Source organism: Xenopus laevis, chromosome 4S, assembly GCF_017654675.1.
Source record: "Xenopus laevis strain J_2021 chromosome 4S, Xenopus_laevis_v10.1, whole genome shotgun sequence".
Lineage (NCBI taxonomy): Eukaryota > Metazoa > Chordata > Amphibia > Anura > Pipidae > Xenopus > Xenopus laevis.
In genome coordinates, this window is record NC_054378.1 from 96821778 (window position 1) to 96846999 (window position 25222).

Here is a 25222-nt window from a genome sequence, read left to right on the forward strand (position 1 = left end):
AGGCGCAGAGTGAGGGGAGGCATTCGGGGAAGATTGGTCGTGGAAAGTCGCGGCGATTAGTCGCCAGGCGACTAAATCTCCCCAAATCGCCCAGTGTGTCCCTACCCTAAGAACAACACTCAATAGTAAAATCCCATATCCCACTGAGACACATTCAGTTACAATGAGAAGGAAAAACAGCAGCTGCCAGAAAGCACTTCTCTCCTAAAGTGCAGGCACAAGTCACATGACCAGGGGCAGCTGGGAAATTGACAAAATGTCTAGCCCCATGTCAGATTTCAAAATTGAATATAAAAAAATCTGTTTGCTCTTTTGAGAAATGGATTTCAGTGCAGAATTCTGCTGGAGTAGCACTATTAACTCATGTGTTTTGAAAAAAACATGTTTTCCGATGACAGGATCCCTTTAATAACATTACCTGTTCATCTGTTCAAAATGCTTTCATGAAATGATTGCATTCCCTTATCCCAACTAAATATTAAAATGTTACATTTTTTTTATCGAACAAAAAGTCTGATCCCTGATGCAGGAAACAGAGTACAGAATTTTGCCAGGTTGTTAAATCTTTAAGATGTGTTTTGGTAAATGTTTCCCCTCCGTTCCCACTATACAAGCTACTCTGCCTTGATGTATACCTGAACACACCTAACACATCTGGAAAACCAGTACGTGAATTGCCCCAGGCTGTAATAGCTGACATGGGTTTAAATGCTACTTTTCCAGGGATGATAACAATCAGTGATGACTGAGTAATGGACATAATAAACTTATTTACTTTTTTTTAGAAGTTATAGGCCCCTCCAGGTTCCTTGAGTTCAAAGGAGGAATGTTGAGTTGACACCACCAAAACAGGAAGATATTAGTATTAGAAAAGAAATCCCCTGGGGTCTAAGATATAGTTTATGATAGATTTTCCAAAAATGAGATAATTCCTGGGCATATAACCCTCCAGCTGTTATTGAATAGCATTTCCAATCACCCCAGGGAAGAAGTTGAAGGGCCAAAGGCTGGACATCCCCAAGCAAGTTAGAATGTCTGCAATACATAGGAAGGGTACTATGGGAAGCCATTTATATTCTCTAACGCATAAAGGTTATTTTATGAAGGGCCAGGCACAAGTTCAGATCATGGCCCTTAGAACCTCCTTTCCAATAAGCCCATTTATATTTTATCTTAGAAACACTCACTAAAATCAGTGGACTAATTCTAATCATTTGTAATGCTGTTCATTTATATTTATTTTGCATAATAAGCAAATTCATTCATACTTCACTGTTTATTCAATACATGAAGATAACCCTACTTACAGAATTGTTATTTGGACGCCCCTAATTGATCATTTGCAGCTTTGGTTTCTGGTCACTCACCTGGAGGGCAAACGCACACAAAGTGATTGACTTTATCAACACACTGTCCATTGTTCACACAGGGGTTGCTTTGGCATTCGTTGATCTCAATTTCACAGTGTATTCCCTTGTAACCTGTGGGTGAACACGAAAACATAGACTTTATCCAGGATATGCATTTTTGTCTTCTCTTATTGTGTAGGGGATTATTTTTTTTATCTTTAACACCAGCACTATACAATTTCTATATCAAATGGGGCATATTGTAATAAAAATATCCTTATATGTTGCAAGAGGTTGCACATCATTCCCTATTAGACCTGTTATTCACAATGCTCGGGTTTACCGCATAACAGATCTTTCCATAATTTGAATTTCCATACATTAAGTCTACTAGAAAATCATGTAAACATAAAATAAACCCAATAAGCTTGTTTTGCTTCCAATAAGAATTCATTATATCTGAGTTTGGATCAAATACGGGGTACTCTTTTATTATTATAGTGAAAAATTAAATCATTTTTAAAAATTTGAATTATTTTGATAAAAGGAAGTCTATAGGAGAAAGCCTTTCTGTAATTTGAAGCTTTCTGGATAACAGGTTTCCAGATAACAGATCCCATACCTGTACAATATTTAACAGTATAAAAAAGTGGAAAAGTGTTGGAAATAAGGAAGAGAATTGTCCAGGGTTGGGGCCTGAGACTCTTGGGTACCCTGGAAGGCCAGCCTAACCTTAAGAAAGTTGCAGGCACCTATGACTAAGTGCCAGAAAAAGGATCCATGAAGATCCGAAACATGTTGTGCTCAATAAATCTTTTGCAGTAAAAGCTGCTATATTGTGTGCTCCATCCTACTTCGATTTTGCATATTATATTGGTCAGACTGGTGTGGCTAATCAGGAGAGAGAGCAGAAACAGATGGTGGAATTTGTTAGAACAAACTTACCTTGTTCACAGGGTACAAAACGCGTAAGGTGGGCCATGTGGGGTCAGTATGTATCAAAAACCTTTTTAAAATGTAAATACTAATAAATAATTTATTTTTCCTGAAAATAAGCCTTGGGACATATATCTTTTGATATAAAAAATTTTGTGTGCTGATGGAACTGGGGCATGTCCCTCTGGCTATGTCTAAAGATATACGGAAATCAGGTGTATGGACTCCCGATTATAAAATAATGTATGGTATAGTTTCATTGCTATGAAACAGCATGGATTAACATATACAATAAAAAACTGATAAAAAGGGATCAAAAACAACTCAAAAACACCAGTTGTACATAGTGTTGAGTCAAAGCCTGTTTCTGTGCTGTCATTTCGAATGAAGATATGTTTCTTACACCCCATTTGCCATTTTCATGTGATTTGATTTTTTCGTGACCGTAACCACAGTTTTGGGGAAGAAGATCTGTATGATTTGAGTCGGAGTAAGAATAGAACCATACAGAATAGACACAACTTAAAGTAACTTCATCAGCATTATTACACTATGCCATGAGAAATGTTACAAACACTGCAAGCAGTTATGGAAGTACTGAAATCTTTGCTAAGTACTACATTTTCTAAATACTATGAAGCAGAATTATTAATTTGGAATAAAAGTACAGCTTCCAAAAAAATGTAGATGAAACTTAATACTAATTTTAGTATTTATTTTCTTGTACCCTTTCTGATGGATCTTTTCTTTAAATGTTATTGCACATGAGTGCTTATGGTGCTCTCCACTCCTAGGGGGCCCTGGCATTCACCCATTCATTTATATTTGATATATGAAATTAGATGTGAAATTCTCTCTCTGAATCAGTCGTACAGGCTGATACGTTGGATGGCTTTTTAGCAAGTGAGGGAATTCCTCTGGATTAACTAGCAGTTATTCAGGTCATATATAGACTTAAAAGGTTGAACTTGATGGACATGTGTCTTTTTTCAACCTAACTTACTATGTTACTATGTATATCATATCAAACATATCTATTAAAGTAACCCTGTTGGCATATGCAAGTGAAAGAGCTAAGTAATATAACGGCCTTTTTATTATTAAAGAATCACCAACCTGGCATACACAAACATGTGAAGCCTCCTATTTTATCCAGACAGGTGGCATCATTCTGGCATGGCTCAGATATACACTCATTAATGTCCATTTCACAGCGGGGCCCAGTGAAGCCCTTGGAACATTCACAGTAAAAGGAACCTTCAGTATTCACACATTTTCCTGCATGCTCACAGGGATTACTGTTAACTGTACAGACAAATAAGAGGCAAAAAGTACACTATTAATACATATTTATACATATGTCATCACCCAACAACTGTCCATTCTTAATTGATCCAACACTGCACTAGGCAGCACTAACCATATTCACTATTAGTCTGTCAATGAATCTTACCTGTTCTATACTATATCATGCAAGAACCGTCTTACAGGAGCAGCACTTCTTAAACAACTAATAATTAAACAGCTAAATCATTCTGAATGATTAAACAGGCATCTACTCATTATAAACTCATCCTAACCAACAAGCTTGCCTTTCACCTTTACAGAAGGTCACAATCTGATAAGTTCAGTAAAGGTTGCAAGGAAAAAGAGAACTAAGTCTCTGTTGTTCTTCTGCAGCCGGCAGTCATTAGTAATATAATATTTTGAATGCAGATCTAGCTTAATAGGGATTGCATCTTTTTTTCCTTGAGCTGTCTGCCTTTGCCAAGCTGGTCACTTTCACCTGATTTCCTTTCCTGATGTTATCACAAGGTCTGCTTAACTTGGCAGAGAAAAAAGGCAGCGATTAACCGGATCCAGCAGGAAAGGGTATGTGGAGAGACTGAATTCCACTAAAGGCAGCAAGCTGTTAATGATCCAACTCAAATACAACTGTGCCCAAAACAGCTCCCTTTCCAAAAGAGCTTTATTGAAGTGATTATCCAGCCTGCATGTGAAAGGTATGATTAAATGTCTTGGATCGTAATTTTAGATATGTGCTCTGCATCTAATCCCGCAATGACCTTATGAGTTTAGCAGAAAGTGCAGTTTTCACATTGAACCTTTATTGCCTGGATTTCAGGGATATTAAACTGAATGTTAAATACAGGAGGATATAAAAACTCCAAGGCTCTTTTATATTTCAGCACAACTGGCAACAGTAACAATAATACTTATTTTCTAGAATAAGATGAGGGGATGCAAGTGAAACAGCAGGATGGAAGGCAGGAGCTGAGGAGGAAGAGGTGATGCTGGAGATAGTGAGGAAGAGGTGATATAGAAGCTGATGCACACACACACACACAAAGATAAGTGCTAAAATAGGAGAGAGAATTTATACAGTACTAATAAAAAAAAGAGTAGGTACTTTTTTATACAAAAAAAGTGATAAGGTACTTAAAAGACACGGAAAACAAAATGACAGAGATAGTTCATATGAATATTATAAATAAAAAAAAAAGAAGAGATACTGCAAAAATAATACAGAGAATGTGCACATGAGCTGGGAAGGAAGAAGAGATATAGGAACTGAGATGAAAAAAGTTATGGAGCCTGGATGAAGTCACAGATACTGGAGTTATGAAGAAAGAAGTGATATTCAAGACAGGAAGGAAAATACAATGACTGGAGCTTAGGATAATTGATACTGGAGCTGTGGTGGAGGAAATGATATGACAGTTTGGGAGGAAGACTTTATTACAGAACAGAAAAAAAAGAACTTTTGAGATAATAGATACTGGAGCTGAGGAAAGAGAAATAACATCAGAGCTGGGGGAAAGAAATTATATGGGAGGTTAGGAGGAAGAACTGATTACAGAATAGAAAAAGGAACTTATTAGGGAGAATAGATACTAGACCTGAGGAGGAAGAGGTGAAGAGGGAGCTGGGGGGGGGAAGCAATTATATGGGAGGTTAGGAGGAAGAACTGATTGCAGAATAGAAAAAGGAAATTATGAGGGGAAAATAGATACTGAAGCTGAGGAGTAAGAGGTGATAAGGGAACTGGGGAAGGAATTGATTACAGGAAATAGAGAGGAAGAAGTAATAGGATATGCTAAGGTGATACAGAATGGGAAATTAATGCTGGTTAAAAGCTACAGACTTGTTCCTTCAAGTCATCAGTTATTTGGGCCATGTATGGGGGGGCCTAACGATTGCCTGCCCAACTGATATCTGCCTGAAAATTTAACAGATACTAATTGGACAGGTTAGAAAATCCATTTGAGTGAGGACAACATTACCATGTTGATGTAGTTCCCTCCTGACAGGTACCCCATTATGATTCAATCAATAGCCAGGGGTAAAGTAATCGTAACATCACACTGTGTTGGTGGTCAAATGAAGTAAAGACCACTCATTTGGCAACATTGCCAGCTTAGACATTCTACATGGTTTGTATGTGGACAGTCCATTTAGGGCATGAAGGAAACATACTTACCCAGAGAGCATTCATCTATGTCCTCAGTGCAGGAAGTCCCTTTGTACCCAAGGGGGCAAGTACAAATGGCCTGTCCAGTCAGAGGATTAGTATCACACAAAGAGCCTATGTGGCAAGGATTACTAATGCAGGCGTTATTTTTGTGACACAGGAGTCCTGGAATGCAAAGAAATAAATGTAAGTGCCAAATGTTTCATCTATAATGTGCCTCAGTATCTCAGTGTGTTGTTAAATTCTCATCAAACCAAAGATTTATATGTACCAAAAAGGGCCATATCCCTGGACTCCTTCATGATCACTGGGACCATTCTACATCTTTTCAAGGAATGTTCTGTTTCTTCAAATCCAAGTAATGCCCCTTGGGCTACAGTACATGCACACCTAATTGGCCAGTTAATGGCAACATCTGGCACGCACATCTTGTGTGTCTGACTGACATTTGTGATGACTCATCTGGACTAAAGCACTAAACACTGTGCAGAACATAAGAATGTGTGATGCTTTGTGGGTACATCACAAACAAAATATACAAACTGATCAGGCCTTAGCCAAAATGTAGTCCTCTGGCTTATGCAACGACTATAGCTCAGCTACAGGCAATGTTGAAAGAAAACAATAAGTTAACCTCAGTGTTTAGATATAATTTACATGGTGGGTTATGTTGTAACCAAGAAAGCAAGATTTGCCTGGGTCCAATTATCCTTAGAATCTAATTAGTAGGTAGCTTTGGTCAACTTGATGCAAGTAAGATGAGGAAATCTACTGTCTTGTTCATATGGGCGTTCACCTTATGGTAACATTCTATGTTCTCCTTCAGCCATGGGAACGGGAATGAAATATGAATAGGTCTTAAAGGGATACTGTCATGGGAAAAATTTTTTTTCAAAATGAACCAGTTAATAGTGCTGCTCCAGTAGAATTCTGCACTGAAATCCATTTCTCAAAAGAGCAAACAGATTTTTTTATATTCAATTTTGAAATCTGACATGGGGCTAGACATTTTGTCAATTTCCCAGCTGCCCCTGGTCATGTGACTTGTGCCTGCACTTTAGGAGAGAAATGCTTTCTGGCAGGCTGCTGTTTTTCCTTCTCAATGTAACTGAATGTGTCTCAGTGGGACATGGGTTTTTACTATTGAGTGTTGTTCTTAGATCTACCAGGCAGCTGTTATCTTGTGTTAGGGAGCTGTTATCTGGTTACCTTCCCATTGTTCTTTTGTTTGGCTGCTGGGGGGGAAAGGGAGGGGGTTGATATCACTCCAACTTGCAGTACAGAGTGATTGAAGTTTATCAGAGCACAAGTCACATGACTTGGGGCAGCGGGGAAATTGACAATATGTCTAGCCCCATGTCAGATTTCAAAATTCCCTGAACCAGCACCTTCAGGGAAGAGAAAAGTAGGTGAAGGCAGATGAGTATGGCAAAGTTCATGGTTCTTACCAATCTTTCCTTCTGGACAAACACAAAGAAAGGAAGCAACACGATCAATACAAGTAGACCCATTGGCACAGGCAGCAGTGGCACAGTCATCAATATTCTGGCTGCAGTCATCCCCACTCCATCCGTTAACACAGACACAGTTGTAGCCTCCATTGCTGTTGGTGCAAGTTCCTCCATTTTGGCAAGCATTGGGCTGGAGCTGGCACTCATCCACATCTTCTGTGCAGAACTGACCTGTCAGGAGTATTGATATACTAAATAACAGCAGGTATCATTCAGTCACATTATATAATATTATTTACATACGTTTAGTTTCTATCAATACATTATATTGGTTTCTTAAAAGCAAAAATGATGTCTTTCTAGGTGTCTCAATTTAGGGAACATTTACTAGCAGTTCTTCTATACAACCTGTTTCAATAAAAAAAGAGTTTTATGCTGTATCCTACCTGGCTTTAAACACAGCACTTAGGTCTCTATAATCTGCATGCTCCTGCCATGGAGTATGGACCCCCTAAGGTCTAATGCAGACCTTATAAAGTCTATTGAGGCATTATAGTAGTTTATCTAGAGTTGATTAGTAATGTAGAGAAAAGTTGACCCTGTGCCAGCCAATAAAAGCTGCCAACCTCACCAATTATGGTATGGTGCCCACTAAACGGCCTCTCCAACTGATACCTGCCCAAAAATCAGGCTAGTTATCTATTGAGCATATTAGAAAATCCATTTGGACTAAGTCTAAGGATTTGGCCTCAAACTAATCTTGCAGTAAGTGCTGAGATTCTGCTTAATCTTAAACGGAATCAAGAATCTGGGTTAATAATTATATATTAACAGTATTTTTGTCAAAGATGTCCCACCCAACTGCTGCTCAAGTATAGCACTCACAAGCAGCCAAAGGCTTGGCGAAAAACATGCAGGCTGAATAACCCCAAGACTGTACAAGAACTGTAGTTCTATGCTGTACAAGGGTCTCTAAAGATGGCCATAGGCGCCAGGATAAAGTCATACGAATTTTCATTTTGCACGATTTTCTGAATGTGTGTGGATTGTCCCAATATTTTTTGTACCATAGTGATTGGTTGTTTAGTCGATTGGACTAACGATAATATCTCTGTATGTATTGCCTATCTGACGATATCAGTGGGTGACAGTCACTACTATTTGTGGCCAGAACATTGTCTGATTTGTTCATTTTACTACTTTATTATTAATCTGAATGGTTAGTTGTAGGTCGGGAGATTGCACCTCACAGTCGGACATAAGGATAATTCTGCACGTCTATGGCCAGCTTCAGGCTCACTGCCAATGGATGGCCAGTTTGCACTGCTTATATGATCAGCTCAATGACTTCATTATATAGTCACATGGGTCTGAAAAAGTCTGCTTATGCCCCTTTATCTTACCAGTCCATTGGGGAGGACACCGGCAGTTGTATGTGTTCACCCCATCCACACAGGTTCCACCATTCTGGCACTTGTGACTGGGACAATCATCTATGTTGGTTTCACAATTTTTCCCATCGAAACCTTCATTAAAATAAGATAAATAGTCAAATTTTAAAATGATTCCGATTTTATTTCGACATTTTCTGCTTCAAACTCCAATCAAATAAGCTCGGGTTTTTACGCTTATTTATTACACTTTCCCGAAAAACTTTTGGAAAAAAATCAGATTTTCAATTTTTTTTTTTTTGTATTTTACACCCTAAAAATCATTGGGACTTCTCCTTATATGCAACCTCGACAGGTCTAAGATGTCAGATTTTCTGATTCAAACTTTTGAATCCTTGGGGGTTTAATTAATTCTGAAATTTTTTTGACTTTTTAAAAGTCCAATTTTAAATAAAAAAACAACACATATTTTTCGGGATTTTTGCATTCACAGTTTAGTAAATAACCCCCTTAGAGTATGTTTTACTATACAATACTGATTAGGTGTACACATTAAACATACATTACATACAGATACCAACCAAGCTTACAATCTAAAAGAGGAGTGATGAGTAGTGATGGGCGAATTCATTTGCCAGGCGCGAATTTGCGGCGAATTTGCGCAATTCGCCGGCAGCTGAATACATTTGAGAAACGCCCGCTAAAATTTGCCCGAAAAAATTCGCCAGCGTCCAAAAAAATTTTTAGTCGGCGTCAGAAAAAACGGACGCCGGCGTCAAAAATGGGTGCCTGCGTCAAAAACGAGATGCCGGCGCCGTTTCACGGATTTTCGGCTAAGCGAAACGGCCCAAATTCGCCCATCACTAGTGATGAGATAGTATGTGTTGCAACACTAATAGGATCCTTGCTAAAAAATCAATAATGTTTTACATGTTGCTCCAGCCTGACTGGATGTATTTTGGAGTTCTCCACATTATCTGCATGCAGTTAGTTCCTACAACTGATGCAGCTTCTATGTTGATGTTGGGGTTTCTCGAGAAGCTATTTTGGAATTTGTAGCTTTGTGGTTGTCAGCCTTCTTAAGCATCTATTAAATTCTGTCTTAAACACAGGGCTGAAGCTGGATAAGCAAAAGGAAATATTAAAAAAAAAAAACTTTTTACATTGTGACAGCGCTTGATCAGAGTTGTCTTATTTCAATTTGGACGTGGGTCCCAGGACAAAACCAAAGGCTTTGGGGGCCCTCATTATTTGTATGGTGGTCTTTTATATGATGGTCTTTTAAAAGGGGCTGGACATTGATCTACAGCAAGATGGGTATCATATATTAATGTTATTGTTACTATCTAACCTTACTGTACTTGGCAACCTATAGCCCCATTCCCAAATGTTACTGCTCCAACTGCTTCTATAAGCACTAAAATGTAAAATTAAAGGATCCCCCAAGAGTAAATCAATGAGCAAACAAAATACTGATAAGTGAAGCAGTAAAATGCAGCAGTTGCAATAATATTTATAAGAAACACAGAGGAAAGTCAGCCTTATTATTATACATGACTATTACCTGGCAGGCAGTTGCACTCATAGGCAAAATCAGTAGTCTGACGACAGGTGCCCCCATTCATACATGGGGAAGGAGAGCAAGGGATGAAGGGGCTCTCGCAGCGCTGACCAGTGTATCCCGGATGGCACTGACACCTGTAGGACCCGGGAAGGTTCTCACAGGTTCCTCCATTTTTGCATAATCCAGATGAGGCGCACTCGTTCACTTCCACTTCACACTTGGGGCCGGTGTATCCAGCCTGACAAGTACAAGCATACTGGTTTTCCTTGGGGATACAAGTGCTGCCATTGGCACATGGCTGAGAGGCACAGGCATCAATGAATCTGCAGTCTTTTCCTGCCCAAGGAACACAACAGAACTTGACATGGTGCTTGAATCCAACAAATTGCATGCAATACATATTTAACACTTTGCTTTTGAAATGATGCAGCTACACAACATACAGGGGGTCTACTGGGTCTTCACTGATCATATTTAGCTTTACCAAATGTTTACATGTAATTAAATGCAGTTTAATAAACTCTAAACATACAGCTAGTGCCTGTGTATTTATTATATACATGCCAATCACTTTAGGGCACAAGTTTGTATAACATGGGTGTGCTTCCTGCACTGGCCATGGCATATGAGTCAGTTTTAGTGATAGCAGCCTGCTGACAGCAGAGCCATTAACTTCTTACACTGATATGCAGAAAAATTATTGTACATAATCAGCATATGGCTGATCCCTTTAAAGTCAGAAAGTTCCTCTTTAATCACATTACCCTGACAGACATGCTTTAAATCAAACTTGTTTTTCTTTGGTGGTACACTTACGGCCAGATTTAATTATGAATTTAGAGCTCACTTCATACAAAGTCACCCACTTTCTATTCCTTCCTATGGGATTTTAAGAAGCATACTTATCAAATGGTGAACTCTAACTCACTGATAAATACGCTTATGCAGCTGCACTGTTTAATAATAGCAATGTAAATTATTACATGCCTGCATGGATGTATATACAGTAAATAGTTATGCTATATAAAAATAAACATAGAAATTCATATTTCAACTATTTATATAGCAACCCCTCCCATCACCTACGAGAAAGAGTCGCCTTTCTCCTTTAGATGCTGTAACAAACATTAAATAAGGGAGTAGATTCCCTTTATAGAGCAATATTTGTTAAGAACAAACATCTGTAGTGTATTACAAATGAAGATAGTTTTGTATAATATCATCTATAAAACTTCATAAGAAACCACATACCTCTCCATCCGAAGGGGCAGATACATTGATAGAGTTCCAGGGTAAGCAAGCGGCAGGTGCCGCCATTCATACAAGGCTGGGTGAGGGAGCAGACGTTGGCGACTGGCTGCTTGCAGTTCTCCCCGCTGAATCCTGGGGCGCAGGTACACACGCCTTTAGAGAGGTCAGGGCTGACTTTACATGTGCCTCCATTGAGGCATTTGGTTTCTTGGCAAGGGTTTTGCAGTTGGCAATAGGCTCCAACAAATGCATCTGTGCATCTAAAGGGAAAAAAATATATATAATATACATCACTCGGCAATGATTATAACGTATAACATCATCTGTGTTGCTTATAAGGATATATGTTGCAGCATATTCATGGCTCTTGTTCATTATATAGTTATAAATCACATTGGATAATTGATTGAAACAACCATAAGGCCCCTCTGTGTCATGACCAGGATATGGGCATGAAGTTTGTTGATATCATAGCCATAGTGTATAATTGTATATCATCAATGAAATGGGTTATTCACATCATGTTTAGAGTTCTGTAATAGCCTGGGGTGTTGTACAGCGTGACTGTATGCCTACAGTTTAAACCGGCCTTGAAACTGATCTGCACAACTTAATCAATCCCAGCCTTTCTCTCCCTTCATTTATAATGGGTTTGCGCTGAGATGCAAGGAGCTGTTGGAAGGGTACGGTTCTACCCCTCTGCCTCACACGAGGACGCATTTTCTGAAGCTAATTCTCTAAATGATTAACACCGCACCCAGCTGAAAGCTGAAGATACAAAGGCTGTGCAGGGAATGTGGTGAGGAGGAAGAGAGCAAGAGAAATCTCATTCTTTCTATCATGTGGGCAAACTCATTCACACAGCTGCTTCTTATTAGGTTTTTTTTCTCTCCAACAGGCTGGATTCCAGAAGAAATAGTGCAAGCCTAAGAGAACCCATCATCCCATTGTAAGCGAATTTACTTACTCTTATTACGAAACTTTGCTTCATTTTCCTCTATTTAGTTAAAGGAATTTAAAGTAACAATATCAGCTGTGTAAATAATATCACATTTTCCTATTTAAGGGTAACTAAAGTCTAAAATAACCTCTGCCAGTCTTAGAGCTGCTAAGGGAGATGCAGACTATGATGATTCTTTTTTCCATTAGGCCTGTCACACTGTGGCAGGATTTTTTCCGCCAGCATAGAAACACAAGCAGAAAAAAGGCCAATTCTGTCTTTCAAAGATGCATTTTCACACCAAAATCTGTATGGTGCATGCCCTAAGAAGCAGACAGCATGCTCAGTGCATGCAAAACATGGAAGACACGGTGGATTTTGTTACTGTTTTTAACATTGCATAATAAATCTTGCCCCAAGTGTGCCACTGACCTTATATTTCTTGTGGGAGGAACTGAAAATTGGTGTTAAGGCAGATTCGGGGAGATTAGTGGCCCCATCGATTTTCATTTTAGCCAGCGGAGGGCAGGGGGAAGGCAGTTCGGGGAGTGCTGCTCACTGGAACGTTTCAATTTGAAAATGCAAAATGAATATCTGTAAGGCGTCCCTTACACTAGAGTTCTGAATTCAATATCATAAAACCTACGTTGCATGACAAAATCTGAGCACAGGGGAGTGTACATTTGTGTATGGGCCATTAGGTTTTTGCATGTGACCAAAAATCCAGAATTTTTATTTTAGAATATTCCAGGTAACTCATGTGTGTCATGTGATTTCCTGCAGGCTACTGCCCTTAATAATAATTTTTTTGCGAAAGATTTTTTTTTTATTTAAAAACATGGGCCATGGAACAGTATTTTTCTGTGACACTTAAAGCTCCCCATAGACGCGACGATTCTTCTTACCGAACGACCGATTTTAGTGAAGTACAACCAATCCTTCGAAATTATCGTTCAGTTAGTGGGATTCGAACGATCGACCATCTTACGATTTTTCGGCCAACATCTGTCAGGAAATTGATCGGCCAGGTTAAAAAATCTTTGTCGGTCCCAGTGCAATCTATCTATGTTTGCAGGGCCAAGCAGGCAGCTCCCCTTTGTTTTCCTGGCAAATAGGTCTTTTTAGTTGATGGTCAATTCGTACGATCGTTCCAAGATAATTGTAGTCCTACGATGACGATCGGATCTTTTAAAAATCTCAATATCTATGGCCAACTTTAAGGTGCCTCAAGTAAAACTGGTAGTTACATTTCTGCAAATGCCACAGATCCAAGGGATTTATATGACTGTTCTGTATACCATAAGTAGCCATTTTAAAAAATGTATTTTCAGTAAACAAGAGCAAAATAAAACATATGCATGCAGCTTGGGGCAGTGTTGTTTAAACAGCGTTCAGATCTACTCTATCAGCAGATTTGTATCCAAATACACAAAACAAAACACAGGCCAATACGTGAGCTCCGAGGCCCTACTTACACTGATATTTCGACAGTAATGTTGGCTGCCCTGCTGGAAAAGGTCAAATTTTCAGACAAAATAGGACAGCAGATGTTTGCGGGATTTTTTTTCTCTAGGATTCAGTGTACATAGGGAGGAGAGTGGAAAATTTGTTATAAAGGCGAGCGATCGTTTAAAGGGGAATTAAATATTGTGGGTATTTTTATATTGATGCGGATATGTTAATAAGGTTTCCCTTTATTGTCCACTACCCTAGGGACCTGTCTGCTAGTGAGTCACTCACGGGCGTTGGCCTAGTGAGTCTAAAAACTCAATTCGACCTCAAACCTGACATAGTTTAACTTAGATATTGCCTGTTCTACTAATTCAAAACTTATTATGCATACCCATCACCGCCTAACTTTGCCTATGACCACACACTTATATATATTCCTGAGGACGGCTTAAGTTGTAAGCTCAAACGTTGAAATAAATTAAATTTTCCATTCACTGTAGAAGTCCTGTGAGTGCGGTTTTTGCTGTGTTTGATATTTATCTCCGTTTAACCAGCACCCAGGCATTGTTGTGATTTTTTGGAGTGCAGTCCAATAAATATATATATATTCAAAACTTTAATCTCCAATGCAAGTCACAACATTTCGGATAACAGCAGCAGGGGGAAAGCAACAATAATCAGGAATAACATGCAGATACACTGCTTTAGTTATGATGGAGTCTGTTTAAAGGAACAGTAACGTCAAAAAATAAAAGTGTTTTAAAGTAATGAAAATATAATGCAGTGTTGCCCTGCACTGGTAAAACTTCTGTGTTTGCTTAAAGGAACAGTAACACCAAAACATTTAAGTGTTTTAATGTAATGAAAATATCATGTAGTGTTGCCCTGCACTGGTAAAACTGATGTGTTTGCTTCAGAAACACTACTATAGTTCATATAAACAAGCTGCTGTGGAGCAATGGCGGAAATTGAAAAACGGCTATATGGTACAGGATAACTAATGGATAACAGATAACACCATTAGACAGACAGAGCTTATTTGCTATCTGATGTGTAACCTGAGCCTTTTCTCCTTTGAATGTCTGCCCCCATTGCTACACAACAGCTTATTTATATAAACAATAGTAGTGTTTCTGAAGCAAACACAGTAGTCTTACCCGTGTAGGGCAACACTGCATTATATTTTCATTACTTTAAAACACATTTATTTTTTGACGTTACTGTTCCTTTAAGATTCTGCAGAAGGAAACAATTTTTAAAAAAATTAAGACCAATTGCAATGTGTCTTAGAATTCTGCTGACTACACTGTATAACAGTGAAACAATTCAAAGCACTTTTTTTTTTTAAGCCTAAACAAGCTTCTGTGAGTGAGAGATGTGCAGAGAAAGGTCTGGAGCCGCTTCCTGCCTCAGCCCCTTAACCCTCTGGTATCTGACTTGAGCTGCTGTTGACATTCATGGTATATACAGTGTTAAACTTGTAATATGAAAACTTAAGAGAATAAAACATTTATGTAAATTGCAAAAGTTTGATAAGAGCATACTGTGCAATTTAACATTTTTATTTTGCCTTGCTTCCCCTTTAATTTTAAAGTGAATACCCCTTATATGCTTTTAATTGCAGACTGCCCATATCTGAGTTATTCCAGCTCAGTCCCATGCTTCAAGCTGAAAGGTCACAAAGCTAAAAAAAACATTTTAGAGTTATATATGATGGCTTGCTCTCATATCCTGTCTTATTCGCAACTGCCTCTTGTCTCTGCAGAAGACTTCCAGAAACCACATCTATTCTCCAAAGTATCCTATTTGTGGTTTCCCATAGGAAAATGAACAGAGAACTCAACATAATGTGCCTCTGTATTTTTAGGTTTTTCCTACCTTCTGCTGGAGTACCATGGGCTCAGTCTTTATTTGATCCCAGAGCAGAGAAATCATAGATCGCAACTTTGAATGAGCTGCTCCAAAACTAAAGTAATGTTCCTGCAAATGTATAGGAACTCCATATGCCCTCACTTGCATTGATTTATGGTTAAAAAAACGTATCCACAAATGGTTAAAATACTTCTCTATGTGCGGATAAAAAGCAGGTACTGTCTAAGTGTATCTCCCACTTTTGTCTGGTTTCTGTATTACTGTCATGTTTTCAGAACCACAGCTGTACTGCAATAGTAAAAGTTGAACCTCTTCAGAGCCTTGAACTTCATCCCAAAATCAAAAGCTAAGAAGTCAAACCTACGACTCGTGATGGGGCGAATAAATTCACCTGGCGCAGATTCGCGGTGAATTTTCCAAGTTTCACCGCCGACGAATACATTTGCGAAACTCCCATGAAAATTCGCTGGCGTCAAAAAATTTCGGATGCGCGTCCGAAAAGACAAAATCGCCGCCCATTAACACTATTCGGACGGCCTTGACTTTAACGCCGGTGTCAAAGTTGACACAGGCATCAATTTTCAAGTTTCACTAATTTTGTCAACGTTTTGCGAATTTCGCAGGAAATTCACGAACTTTACGGCGAAGCGAAATAGGAAAAATTCGCCCATCACTACCTACTACCCCAAAACTGAGCTTTATCCATGCCTCCTAGTACTGTGCTTGTAGTTGTAAATCTCTAATCTAAGGTTTTACCATAAGATTCCACCAAACATTCCCCTCTTGCTAGCAGGGTGCACCGACCTACGTTTTCACCATGTGTTGGACTTGGTACACTCTATCTATTTAGATGTTTCCCAGTTGGGTCAATGTTTTTATAAACACTTGTCTTGGTAATTTCTCCTTGATTTATATCAAACTATAGTATAGGTAAGGTTGTACTTTTATATGATCACTAAGGCAGAACAACCAAGATTACAGATACAGATAGCGATGAAACTATTTTGAATACAGATACAGCCATTACACTTAAATATTAATATGAACCTATTCCCTATTTTTATCTTAAGGGTTTCTTATTAACAGAAGAGAACAAAGTAAATGTCTCTTGCAGTGCGGCCTAGAATCCTAGGGACGGTACAGTGGCCCACTTATTAGCATTGGTAGATTCCAGTGCTGGGGTCTTTAATTTGATTCCAAGCTGGGCACCATCTACAAGACGTTTGTATGTTCTCTCCAGTAGCGTCACTTGAGGGGGGGGCGGGCCCTGGTGCGTGACACACATCCGGGCCCCGCCCCCTCCATTCGGCCGCATTTGCCCGTTTTTGTCAGTGGAGCGTGAGCTGCTGGGGGCCCTGAGGGGGTGCGGGCCCTGGCCCGCTCGCACCCCCTGCTCCCCCGGTAGTTCCGCCACTGGTTCTCTCTGTATCTGCATGGCATTCTTTTAGTTTTTAGTAGACTGAAAACAAACAGTCAATATTATGGTCATCCAATGAAAATGACCCAAGAGTGAGTGAATGTGACAAGGACCATAGATTGCAAGCTCCACTGGTGACAGGGACACAAATGAAAAAAAATATACCAGAGATTAAAATAGTCCAACAGCCCCATCTGGTGAATATAGTGACTTCTTCTTTTAAATGGGTGGTTTACTTTTAAGTTAACTTTTATTATGTTATAGAATTGCCAATTATAAGCAACTTTTGGGGGCAGATTTACTTAGCTCGAGTGAAGGATTAGAAGGAAAAAAACTTTGAATTTCGAAGTTTTTTTTGGCTACTTCGACCGTCGACTACGACTTCGAATCGAACGATTCAAACTAAAAATCGTTCAACTATTCGACCATTCGATAGTCGAAGTACTGTCTATTTAAAAAAAACTTCAACCACCTACTTCGCCACCTAAAACCTACCGAGCACCAATGTTAGCCTATGGGGAAGGTCCCCATAGGCTTTCCTGGCAATTTGTGATCGAAGGAAAATCGTTGGATCGATGAATTAAAATCCTTCGAATCGAAGGATTTAATCATAATAAGTCGAATGATTTAACTTCGATGGTCGAATATCGAGGGTTAATTAACCCTCGATATTCGACCCATAGTAAATGTTCCCCTTGGTCTTCATTATTTATTTTTTATAGTTTTTTAATTATTTGCCAACTTCTAACGCTTTTTAGCTTTCAAATGGGGGTCACTGGCCCCCTCTAAAAAATGTTCTATAAGGCTACACATTTATTGTTATTGCTTTTTATTACTCATTTTTCTATTTAGGCCCCCTCCTTTAAATCAATGCTTGGTTACTAGAGTAATTTGGACCCTAGCAACTAGATTGCAAGTTGCAAACTGGAGAGCTGCTGAATAAAAAGCAAAATAACTCAAATACCACAAATTATAAAAAATTAAAACCCATTGCAGATTGTCTCAAAATATCCCTCTCTACATCATACTAAAAGGTAACTGGAAGGTGAACAACCCCTGTAAGGACTTCTATGCTTGTACAGTGTTTGGTTCCCATATTAGAACTTAATGTGTAATATGGGATTGCTGCTACATTGGTGCCTCGAAGAATAATTTCTGCTGCGTAAAATGTGGTGGCACTGTATGTATAAAGAACAATAATAATAACTGCTCTGTGACATTTCTTCTTCAGTGTAAAGATGACGACGTAAGGATATGTAGCCTTCAGTATAATGAAGTTCCTTATTGAATGTCACACGACAAGTTAAAATAACAAAGGGGAACTTGCTTAGTTTGAATTGTACTAAGGCAAGGGTATTGCTAAAGAATATTTTGGGTGAAAAACATCTATGGAGTTAATATTTAATCATCAGCATAAGAAACAGCTAAAGGCTATTAAACGGCTAGGTGAACACATTTGCTGAATAAAATAAAGAATCCGAATACCAATTTGCATATGTAAATTAGGGGCAGGTAGGTTTTCGCAAATTAGGATTTGGATTCGGTTCGGTATTCGGCCAAATCTTTCTCCAAGGATTCGGCGAAATCCCAAATAGTGGATTTGGTGCATCCCTAAGATTTTCCACAAGGAGCATGGCAAAAATTGTTTGACCACGTCCATTTTGGTGGCCACACCCCCTAACTACCATGTTCCTTTTACAAAATTTGCCAGGTTATGAAAATTTGAACACATTTCTGTGGTATAAATGTGTTATTACAGTTTTGCTAATGAAGGTGAATTGCCCTTTAAGCTGCAAGTCACAGGTTCCCCAAGAGACCTGCTTATCTTAAATAGTTTCAATTGTTTCTTTGCTTATCTTAAATTGTTACATATGTATCTAAGTGCACTTGCCACATATTCTGGGTTCTCTGCCAAAAGCCAATTAAGTTTTAGAAATCTTTTTCTGGCTGTTCAGTGCAGGAGATCAAAAAGAAAGTCTGGACATTTCAGTAACAATCCGGGACTGTGGGGGTTGTCAAAATCAGGAATGTCCCACGAAAAACGGGACAGTTGGGAGGTATGATAATTTATTTCATGCAAAAAGTTCTAGTAACTGGATATATTTTTATTATAGAGAATAGGGGATGAAGCTATGCCACTTTTGTGCAGGGCCGTGTCTACAAAGTCTTATAATCAGGGTAAGATGGTGTGTGACCCTTGGTTGCTCCCTCCTAGCAAAACAGAATCTAATTATGTTCCAATCATCCAATCTCAGAAGTCATTCAGTTTGTACTTATTCCTCTCTAATTCTTCCAATCATGTATATAACATCCAAGGAGGAACTCACAAGTAATGCTAGCCTATTTGTCCCTGCAGCACCATTTATTACATTCCCTTCACTCTTTATCTAGCTCTGCGTGCCTTTTCCCAGTGATAGATTATTTCAGGCACTGCCATACCCCATATCATTTTGTATTTTCTCGCCTTGTCTAATCTGTTTCTGATCTCCAAATTTTCTACCTACTTTCAGGATGAGCAGGCCAAATTTTTACACTTTCCAGATGTTCCAACTGAATATAAGTCGGGGGAATTCTTCCCCGAGTCCCTGTTTGCATATTGCCAAGTTCTTGTGAAATCAGATCGCTATGTGACTTATTATTTTTTTTAAACTCAACCAAAATTAATTAGAAGGCACAGCAGAAAACTGTTACATTGAGGAGCTGGATTCGTGTGAAAGCTTTCTGAATTATGACCCTAAACTATAACATTTACAGAACCTGCGACGGACAAAATGGCATTCAGACATTGAACCCATTGTAGTCTATTTTTGTTTGTTTCAGTGTGCATAAGAAAGCTACCTGTCTTAAAAAAACAATATTAACCCTCTTATGTTCAGCAGCGATATTTATTTGTTCTCAATGGTTGTGGAAAAGCAGCAGTTCAGTAGTAAAGGTATGAGGGTATAAAGCTTGGTTATGAGCCTGATCATTTTCATCAAAATGAGATTGCAAGCTCTATAAGGGAAAATCTCGACCCAATAGTTTATAAATTCAGGTTTTATTGTTCGCAAAATCCCTGAAATCCCTGAAATGAAAATATGGAATGACTAGCCCTGTACTTGAATATTTCCAATCATTTGTAAAGGGTTGAAGGTCTAGGACCTGATTGGCCACATCCATAAAATCATCAAAACTTTTAAATTTGTTGTTATATTTTTGTTTTTTACAGCAGAACTGACATCCCATGGATTACTTCACTCTGCAAGAGGCTACTCCAACCCGAAACCTACTTCATAAGGTGCCAACTAAACCCCCTTCTTGTCCCAGAGCACTTTCAGCAACAGCCCCTCTGAGAATACACAGCAGGGATACCTTATACTTTTTCACTGTATACTGTACATGTATAATTGGTGATGAGTGAAACTGGCTGAAATTACGAAATTTCTCCAAATACATTGAAATCAATTGGAAGGCAAAAGTACATTTAAGTTAAGGCATTTTTAGCTTTGCAATAGCATATACATTGCCCGATCTTGTTAGAGAAGCTCTAGCTCTTCCAAAATGGTACCCAGACAGAACAGGGGAGGGCTGAAGAGGGTTCTGATCCAAATGGATGATGTGGAAGGCAAGGACTGCAAAATAATGGCATTGATGTTTTTCCAGCGCAAAATAAAAAAAAATTTCAAGCAAAATATACCACGTAGTGGAACACTAGCGTGTATTTGTGAAAATGTTTTTAGTTTTTTGACTGGGAGTTTCCCCATCAAAACTGTACCAGGCAAAAAAATTCACTCATCGCTACTCATGATATATTGAAGGAGCAGGAACCAATCTAACAGCAATTCAGATATCTCACAAGCACAAGGCCAATTATATTCCGATTTGTTATATATTATTTGTTGATATTCCGAATGAACAGATATACAGCCACCCACTCAATAACAGTTGATCAAACTTCTTTAAATGCTTAAAGTGATCAGATGTGAAACACTAGACAGTGTGTAAATGTTGTTGGCTACCTAGAGGAATTAGGGGTTTGACTAGTATACTCCAGTTTACACTAGACTAGACAGTGTTGCAGTCAAGGAAAGCATTGGGGAAGGCAGATACTTTTTAAGGGACAAAGCAAAGTATTGGGTTACATTTGATGGGATAAACATCATGTCCTCTGCCACTCCAAATTCTCATTCCTGGAAGTAACCCTGGTGACCTCTGTGTCAGAAGGTTCTAAACTCACATAATACTGTTTTTGTTTAGTGCAGGGAGATTACAAGACCAGATTTGTTTGGGGTAAAGAACCGCTTTTAAAAGCAAACATTACACACTTTAAGTGAAATAAACTAGAATACAATATTGATAACACAAGCCCTATAATAATTGTATACAGTTGGCTTTAGAAAAAGAGTAACAATAAAATTATATATTGCATTTCTAGTAAAACTCCAGATACAGTTGCCGGAATAGAGAATCGGGTTATTCCAGGTCCAATAAAAAAAAATTCAGAGAACAAAGAGCATCAGAAATGATATGTTGATGGCTTTACACTATATTTCTGACACAAAGTATATATTGTATTCTGGCAGGGGAATAAAGGAAAATCAATTAAACCATATGCCTCATATTAAACATCTTATTAGAAATAAGGAAAGGGATTGGCTTTATACATATGGCTCAACAAATTTGTTCTGGATTAAATAAACCTTTGCCTGGATACATATGTCCTGTTTTATTATGCGGGGTATGAGGTCTAAAATATATTTATCATAACAATTACTATGTATGTATAACCAATAGTCACCCATCTTGATCCATTAACTTATATATTAAATATAAGGGAACCCAAAGGGGTTTTTTGTAGCTTTTAAGATGTGAAGTAGGTTCTTGCTGAGTGTCTAGGCAGCATAGACGCTCAGGTGGTAGCCCGTCTGGCTTGCAGCATTCATGCAGACAGCAACATAGTAATGAAATCACAAAGTGAGAAAAGGTAGTCATAGGGAAATAAAAGAAACATAAATTGAATTGCATGAAGTTTTTGTGCAGTCTAATATACCAATTCAAATGAAACTAACAAATTGCTTTGCTTGAGTTTAGGGACAGAGGTAGCAGGGTTGGACTAGGTCAGCAGGACACCATGCAAGGGCTCCACCGTCCAAGACCTCCTCCCGCTGAAACCCTACATGGTGCCCCCTGACCTCCCCCTGGCCCAGACTGTGGCCAAAAAAAAGAGAGAAAACAAGGTACACTTGGTAGGAAAGGGGTCGGGAGGAAGGTCGTGACACCAGGAGGAATTCATGGCCTAACGCAGCAGCCCCCGTGCGTTCCAGTGCCCTCCAGATTTCCCAGTCCAATGCTGGATCGCAGCCTGCCAAGAATCCACTCCTCCACTGCTCTCTGCTTTGTGCCTGCACTTGGATACATTGCCTCTGCTTGGGTGCAAACACCTGCTGTGGATTTCATCGCAAAATTAAAAATCTACCTTGTCAGTCTTCAAAGGTGCAGGCCCCTCGATCAGCAGAGCAGCTCAGAGGAGGAGCAGATTTCCGCCTTCTCGGCCTGCGTTTCACTACAGGCCAAGATCTGCTATGTCTGTCCCTATACTAATTCCCCTTTAGCTGTTTCTCCCTTCTAATTTTATCATATTATAGAAACTCCTCTGTATGTGGAGCTTAGCTTTACTGTCCCTTTTATCTTCCCTATGTGACATCACATTAACCCTCAGATAAAATATATATTTAAATGTCTTCCTAGTTTCTATGGAAAAGCAACATCCCTCTTAGTCTTTCTGAACTGAATTTCATGGGTCGGGCATGTCACATGGAAGTAATAATGCATCACATCATCCTGAGTTCAAAAAATTGAAAATTGTATAATTTCAGGGTGTGACACACCCACGTGCAAGCATCGTTTCACTTATACTTTTCAGTACCAAGTTTCCAGTAACATTTCTCTTTCCATGATTAAGTGGGAGAATCCAGCCTTCGCTCAGGAGTAATGAAATGAAGAGAGAGAGCTGGTAATAATTACACTGTTTGGACATTTTGCTAGCTGATTAAAGCTGCATTTCAGGGTCAGGCAGGAGAGATGGCAGGACTCACAGGCACAGGAGGTCAGAGTGTGTAGGAGGGTAAAATTCTTTTGCTCCTTTTTTGAAAGAAGAAAAAACAACTGGATTCACACAAGGGCTAAGGCAACTGCTAGGAGTGGCAAGATCCACCCCCTTATAACTTAAGGGCTCATAACCTTTTCTAAGACATATACCGGGGACCCCTATGCTAACTTTATGGACTTAATAACGATATATTATGTAAATTTGAGCAAAAAGAGTTCCACAGAGAAGCCCTAACATCTCCCTGCTCCTGCTTGGTCCAGTAGTCTTCTAAATGAATTAACTGGCAGGTTAAATAAAATACAAACCCTGTGCAAGGTTTTGGAGCTTAGATAGACTTCAGTTAGACAGGGGATCTCCAAACTGTAGATGTGCAGCTGTTATTGAAATACACTGAATTTCCATTAAATCTGGAAGAGCAAAGAATAAATGCCTGGGGAAAATGTTAAAGTAAGAAAACTTTCCTAATGGACTAAGGATTCTCATTCTCTTCCAAAATAGAGATGAGAGGTCACATGCGGCGTGAAAGAATGATAGGATAATCTGGGGACAACACTTATAGTGCAACCCAGCTGTAAATCATATTTCAAGATTAATGGGGGAATGTAATATATTTCGTAAGCACAAAAAACGTTGGCAAAGACCATTGCAAGTGTAAGCGGCCATGTTTGTGTCCTTTTTGACAGATAACAGACCTTGATGGATTCCTCGAAATGTTTGCAACCAAACAGCTTTTGTGAACATTGTTAGTGTATATAATAAAATTTCACATTCACAAAGTTTTTTTTTTTTTGGCAACAAAATATTTAACAAAACTCCAGAGCAGGTGTTAACGCTAATCACCAGAGAATACATTTATATTGCGAGCAGCGTCATTTTAAACATTGCTTGCGATTTTTAATTACATTCCCTCTTTAGATTTGTAAAATGTAAAATGTATCCTTCGCTCTAAGATTTTTTCCTGCAACAAACAAGTCATTTTGGAATCGTGTTGGAATCAGTTTGTAATCGCAAGATTAACTCAGTCTATAGTATGACTCACAGCTCACAGCATAATAAAGTTATTTGCTGAAGCTCCAATAAAGCAATCTTAAAATATCTAGAAACTTTTCCTTGTCATTCGGAGTCCTATAGGCAAATCATATTCTGCATGTTTTCCGTTAATCAGTGCATTATATATATATTACCAACTGCTTTTTTATAATGGGCGTCCATGGGCTCCTTGCCATTATTAGAAATACAACACAAAATGTGGACATTATTTTTACTAAATTGACATTTCTGTTAAAATCCCTATATATACTGATTTTCCAAACAAAGTAGAATTTCGTCCTTTCCCTGCCTGACCCAATCTGTCACATGAGAAGATGGTAAGATAAGCACTACATGCATTTTCAATTTGTCTATGAAACGTAGCCTATAGGCCAAGCAAGAGGTCAATCAGTCTATGCATACAATTTCAGCATTGCACATGTTAAAACCCTGGGTCTACTATTCCAGTTGCCTGCCTTTAGGGCTATAATAACAGTTATGCACAGCTTAACCCAAACCAGCCCTGACAGATGTTTATCTAACCTGCTCTCCCAAATACTAACTAGGTGCCATACTACAACCTTCCCGGGTTGCTTATCTGTATTGCTGATACACCAGCCTCAAAAAAAAAAGGTATCACCCAACTGATACACTTGGTTGGTAGTGTCTCTGGCTCACCATAGCGTCAGGCCACACAAGCAGATTCGAGATTAGTTGCCCCATCGACAAATCTCCTCTTCTTCGGGGCGACAATCTCCCCGAACTGCCTTCCCCCTGCCCTCCGCTGGCTAAAATGAAAATCTCCTGTAGCAATTCACACGTGGCGCTTTGTTTTCCAAAGTCGCACGAAGTTTCCTTGTGAGGCAACATTGACCTTAAGTTATCTCCTGAATTTGCACTGCTTGATTATCAAGTAACATCTTCTGCTATTTGTATCCCGAGGATAAAACATTGGAACAAGTATAAATATTTCGTACATCTGGCCATTGCAGCTACCCGTAAATCTATTT

General features: G+C 38.9%; 1 protein-coding gene across 1 annotated transcript in view; it reads right to left on the reverse strand.

Annotated features, from left to right (window-relative positions):
- notch2.S (notch 2 S homeolog) overlaps window positions 1-25222 on the reverse strand; it is a 99684-nt gene that overhangs the window by 35229 nt on the left and 39233 nt on the right. Inside the window, exons 3-9 of the mRNA XM_018261160.2 lie at window positions 11415-11674; window positions 10164-10499; window positions 8612-8734; window positions 7206-7439; window positions 5767-5922; window positions 3402-3590; window positions 1368-1481 (exon numbers count right to left, since the gene is read on the reverse strand). Of these exons, the coding sequence (XP_018116649.1) occupies window positions 1368-1481; window positions 3402-3590; window positions 5767-5922; window positions 7206-7439; window positions 8612-8734; window positions 10164-10499; window positions 11415-11674 (1412 nt within the window). The remainder of the gene's footprint in view (window positions 1-1367; window positions 1482-3401; window positions 3591-5766; window positions 5923-7205; window positions 7440-8611; window positions 8735-10163; window positions 10500-11414; window positions 11675-25222) is intronic.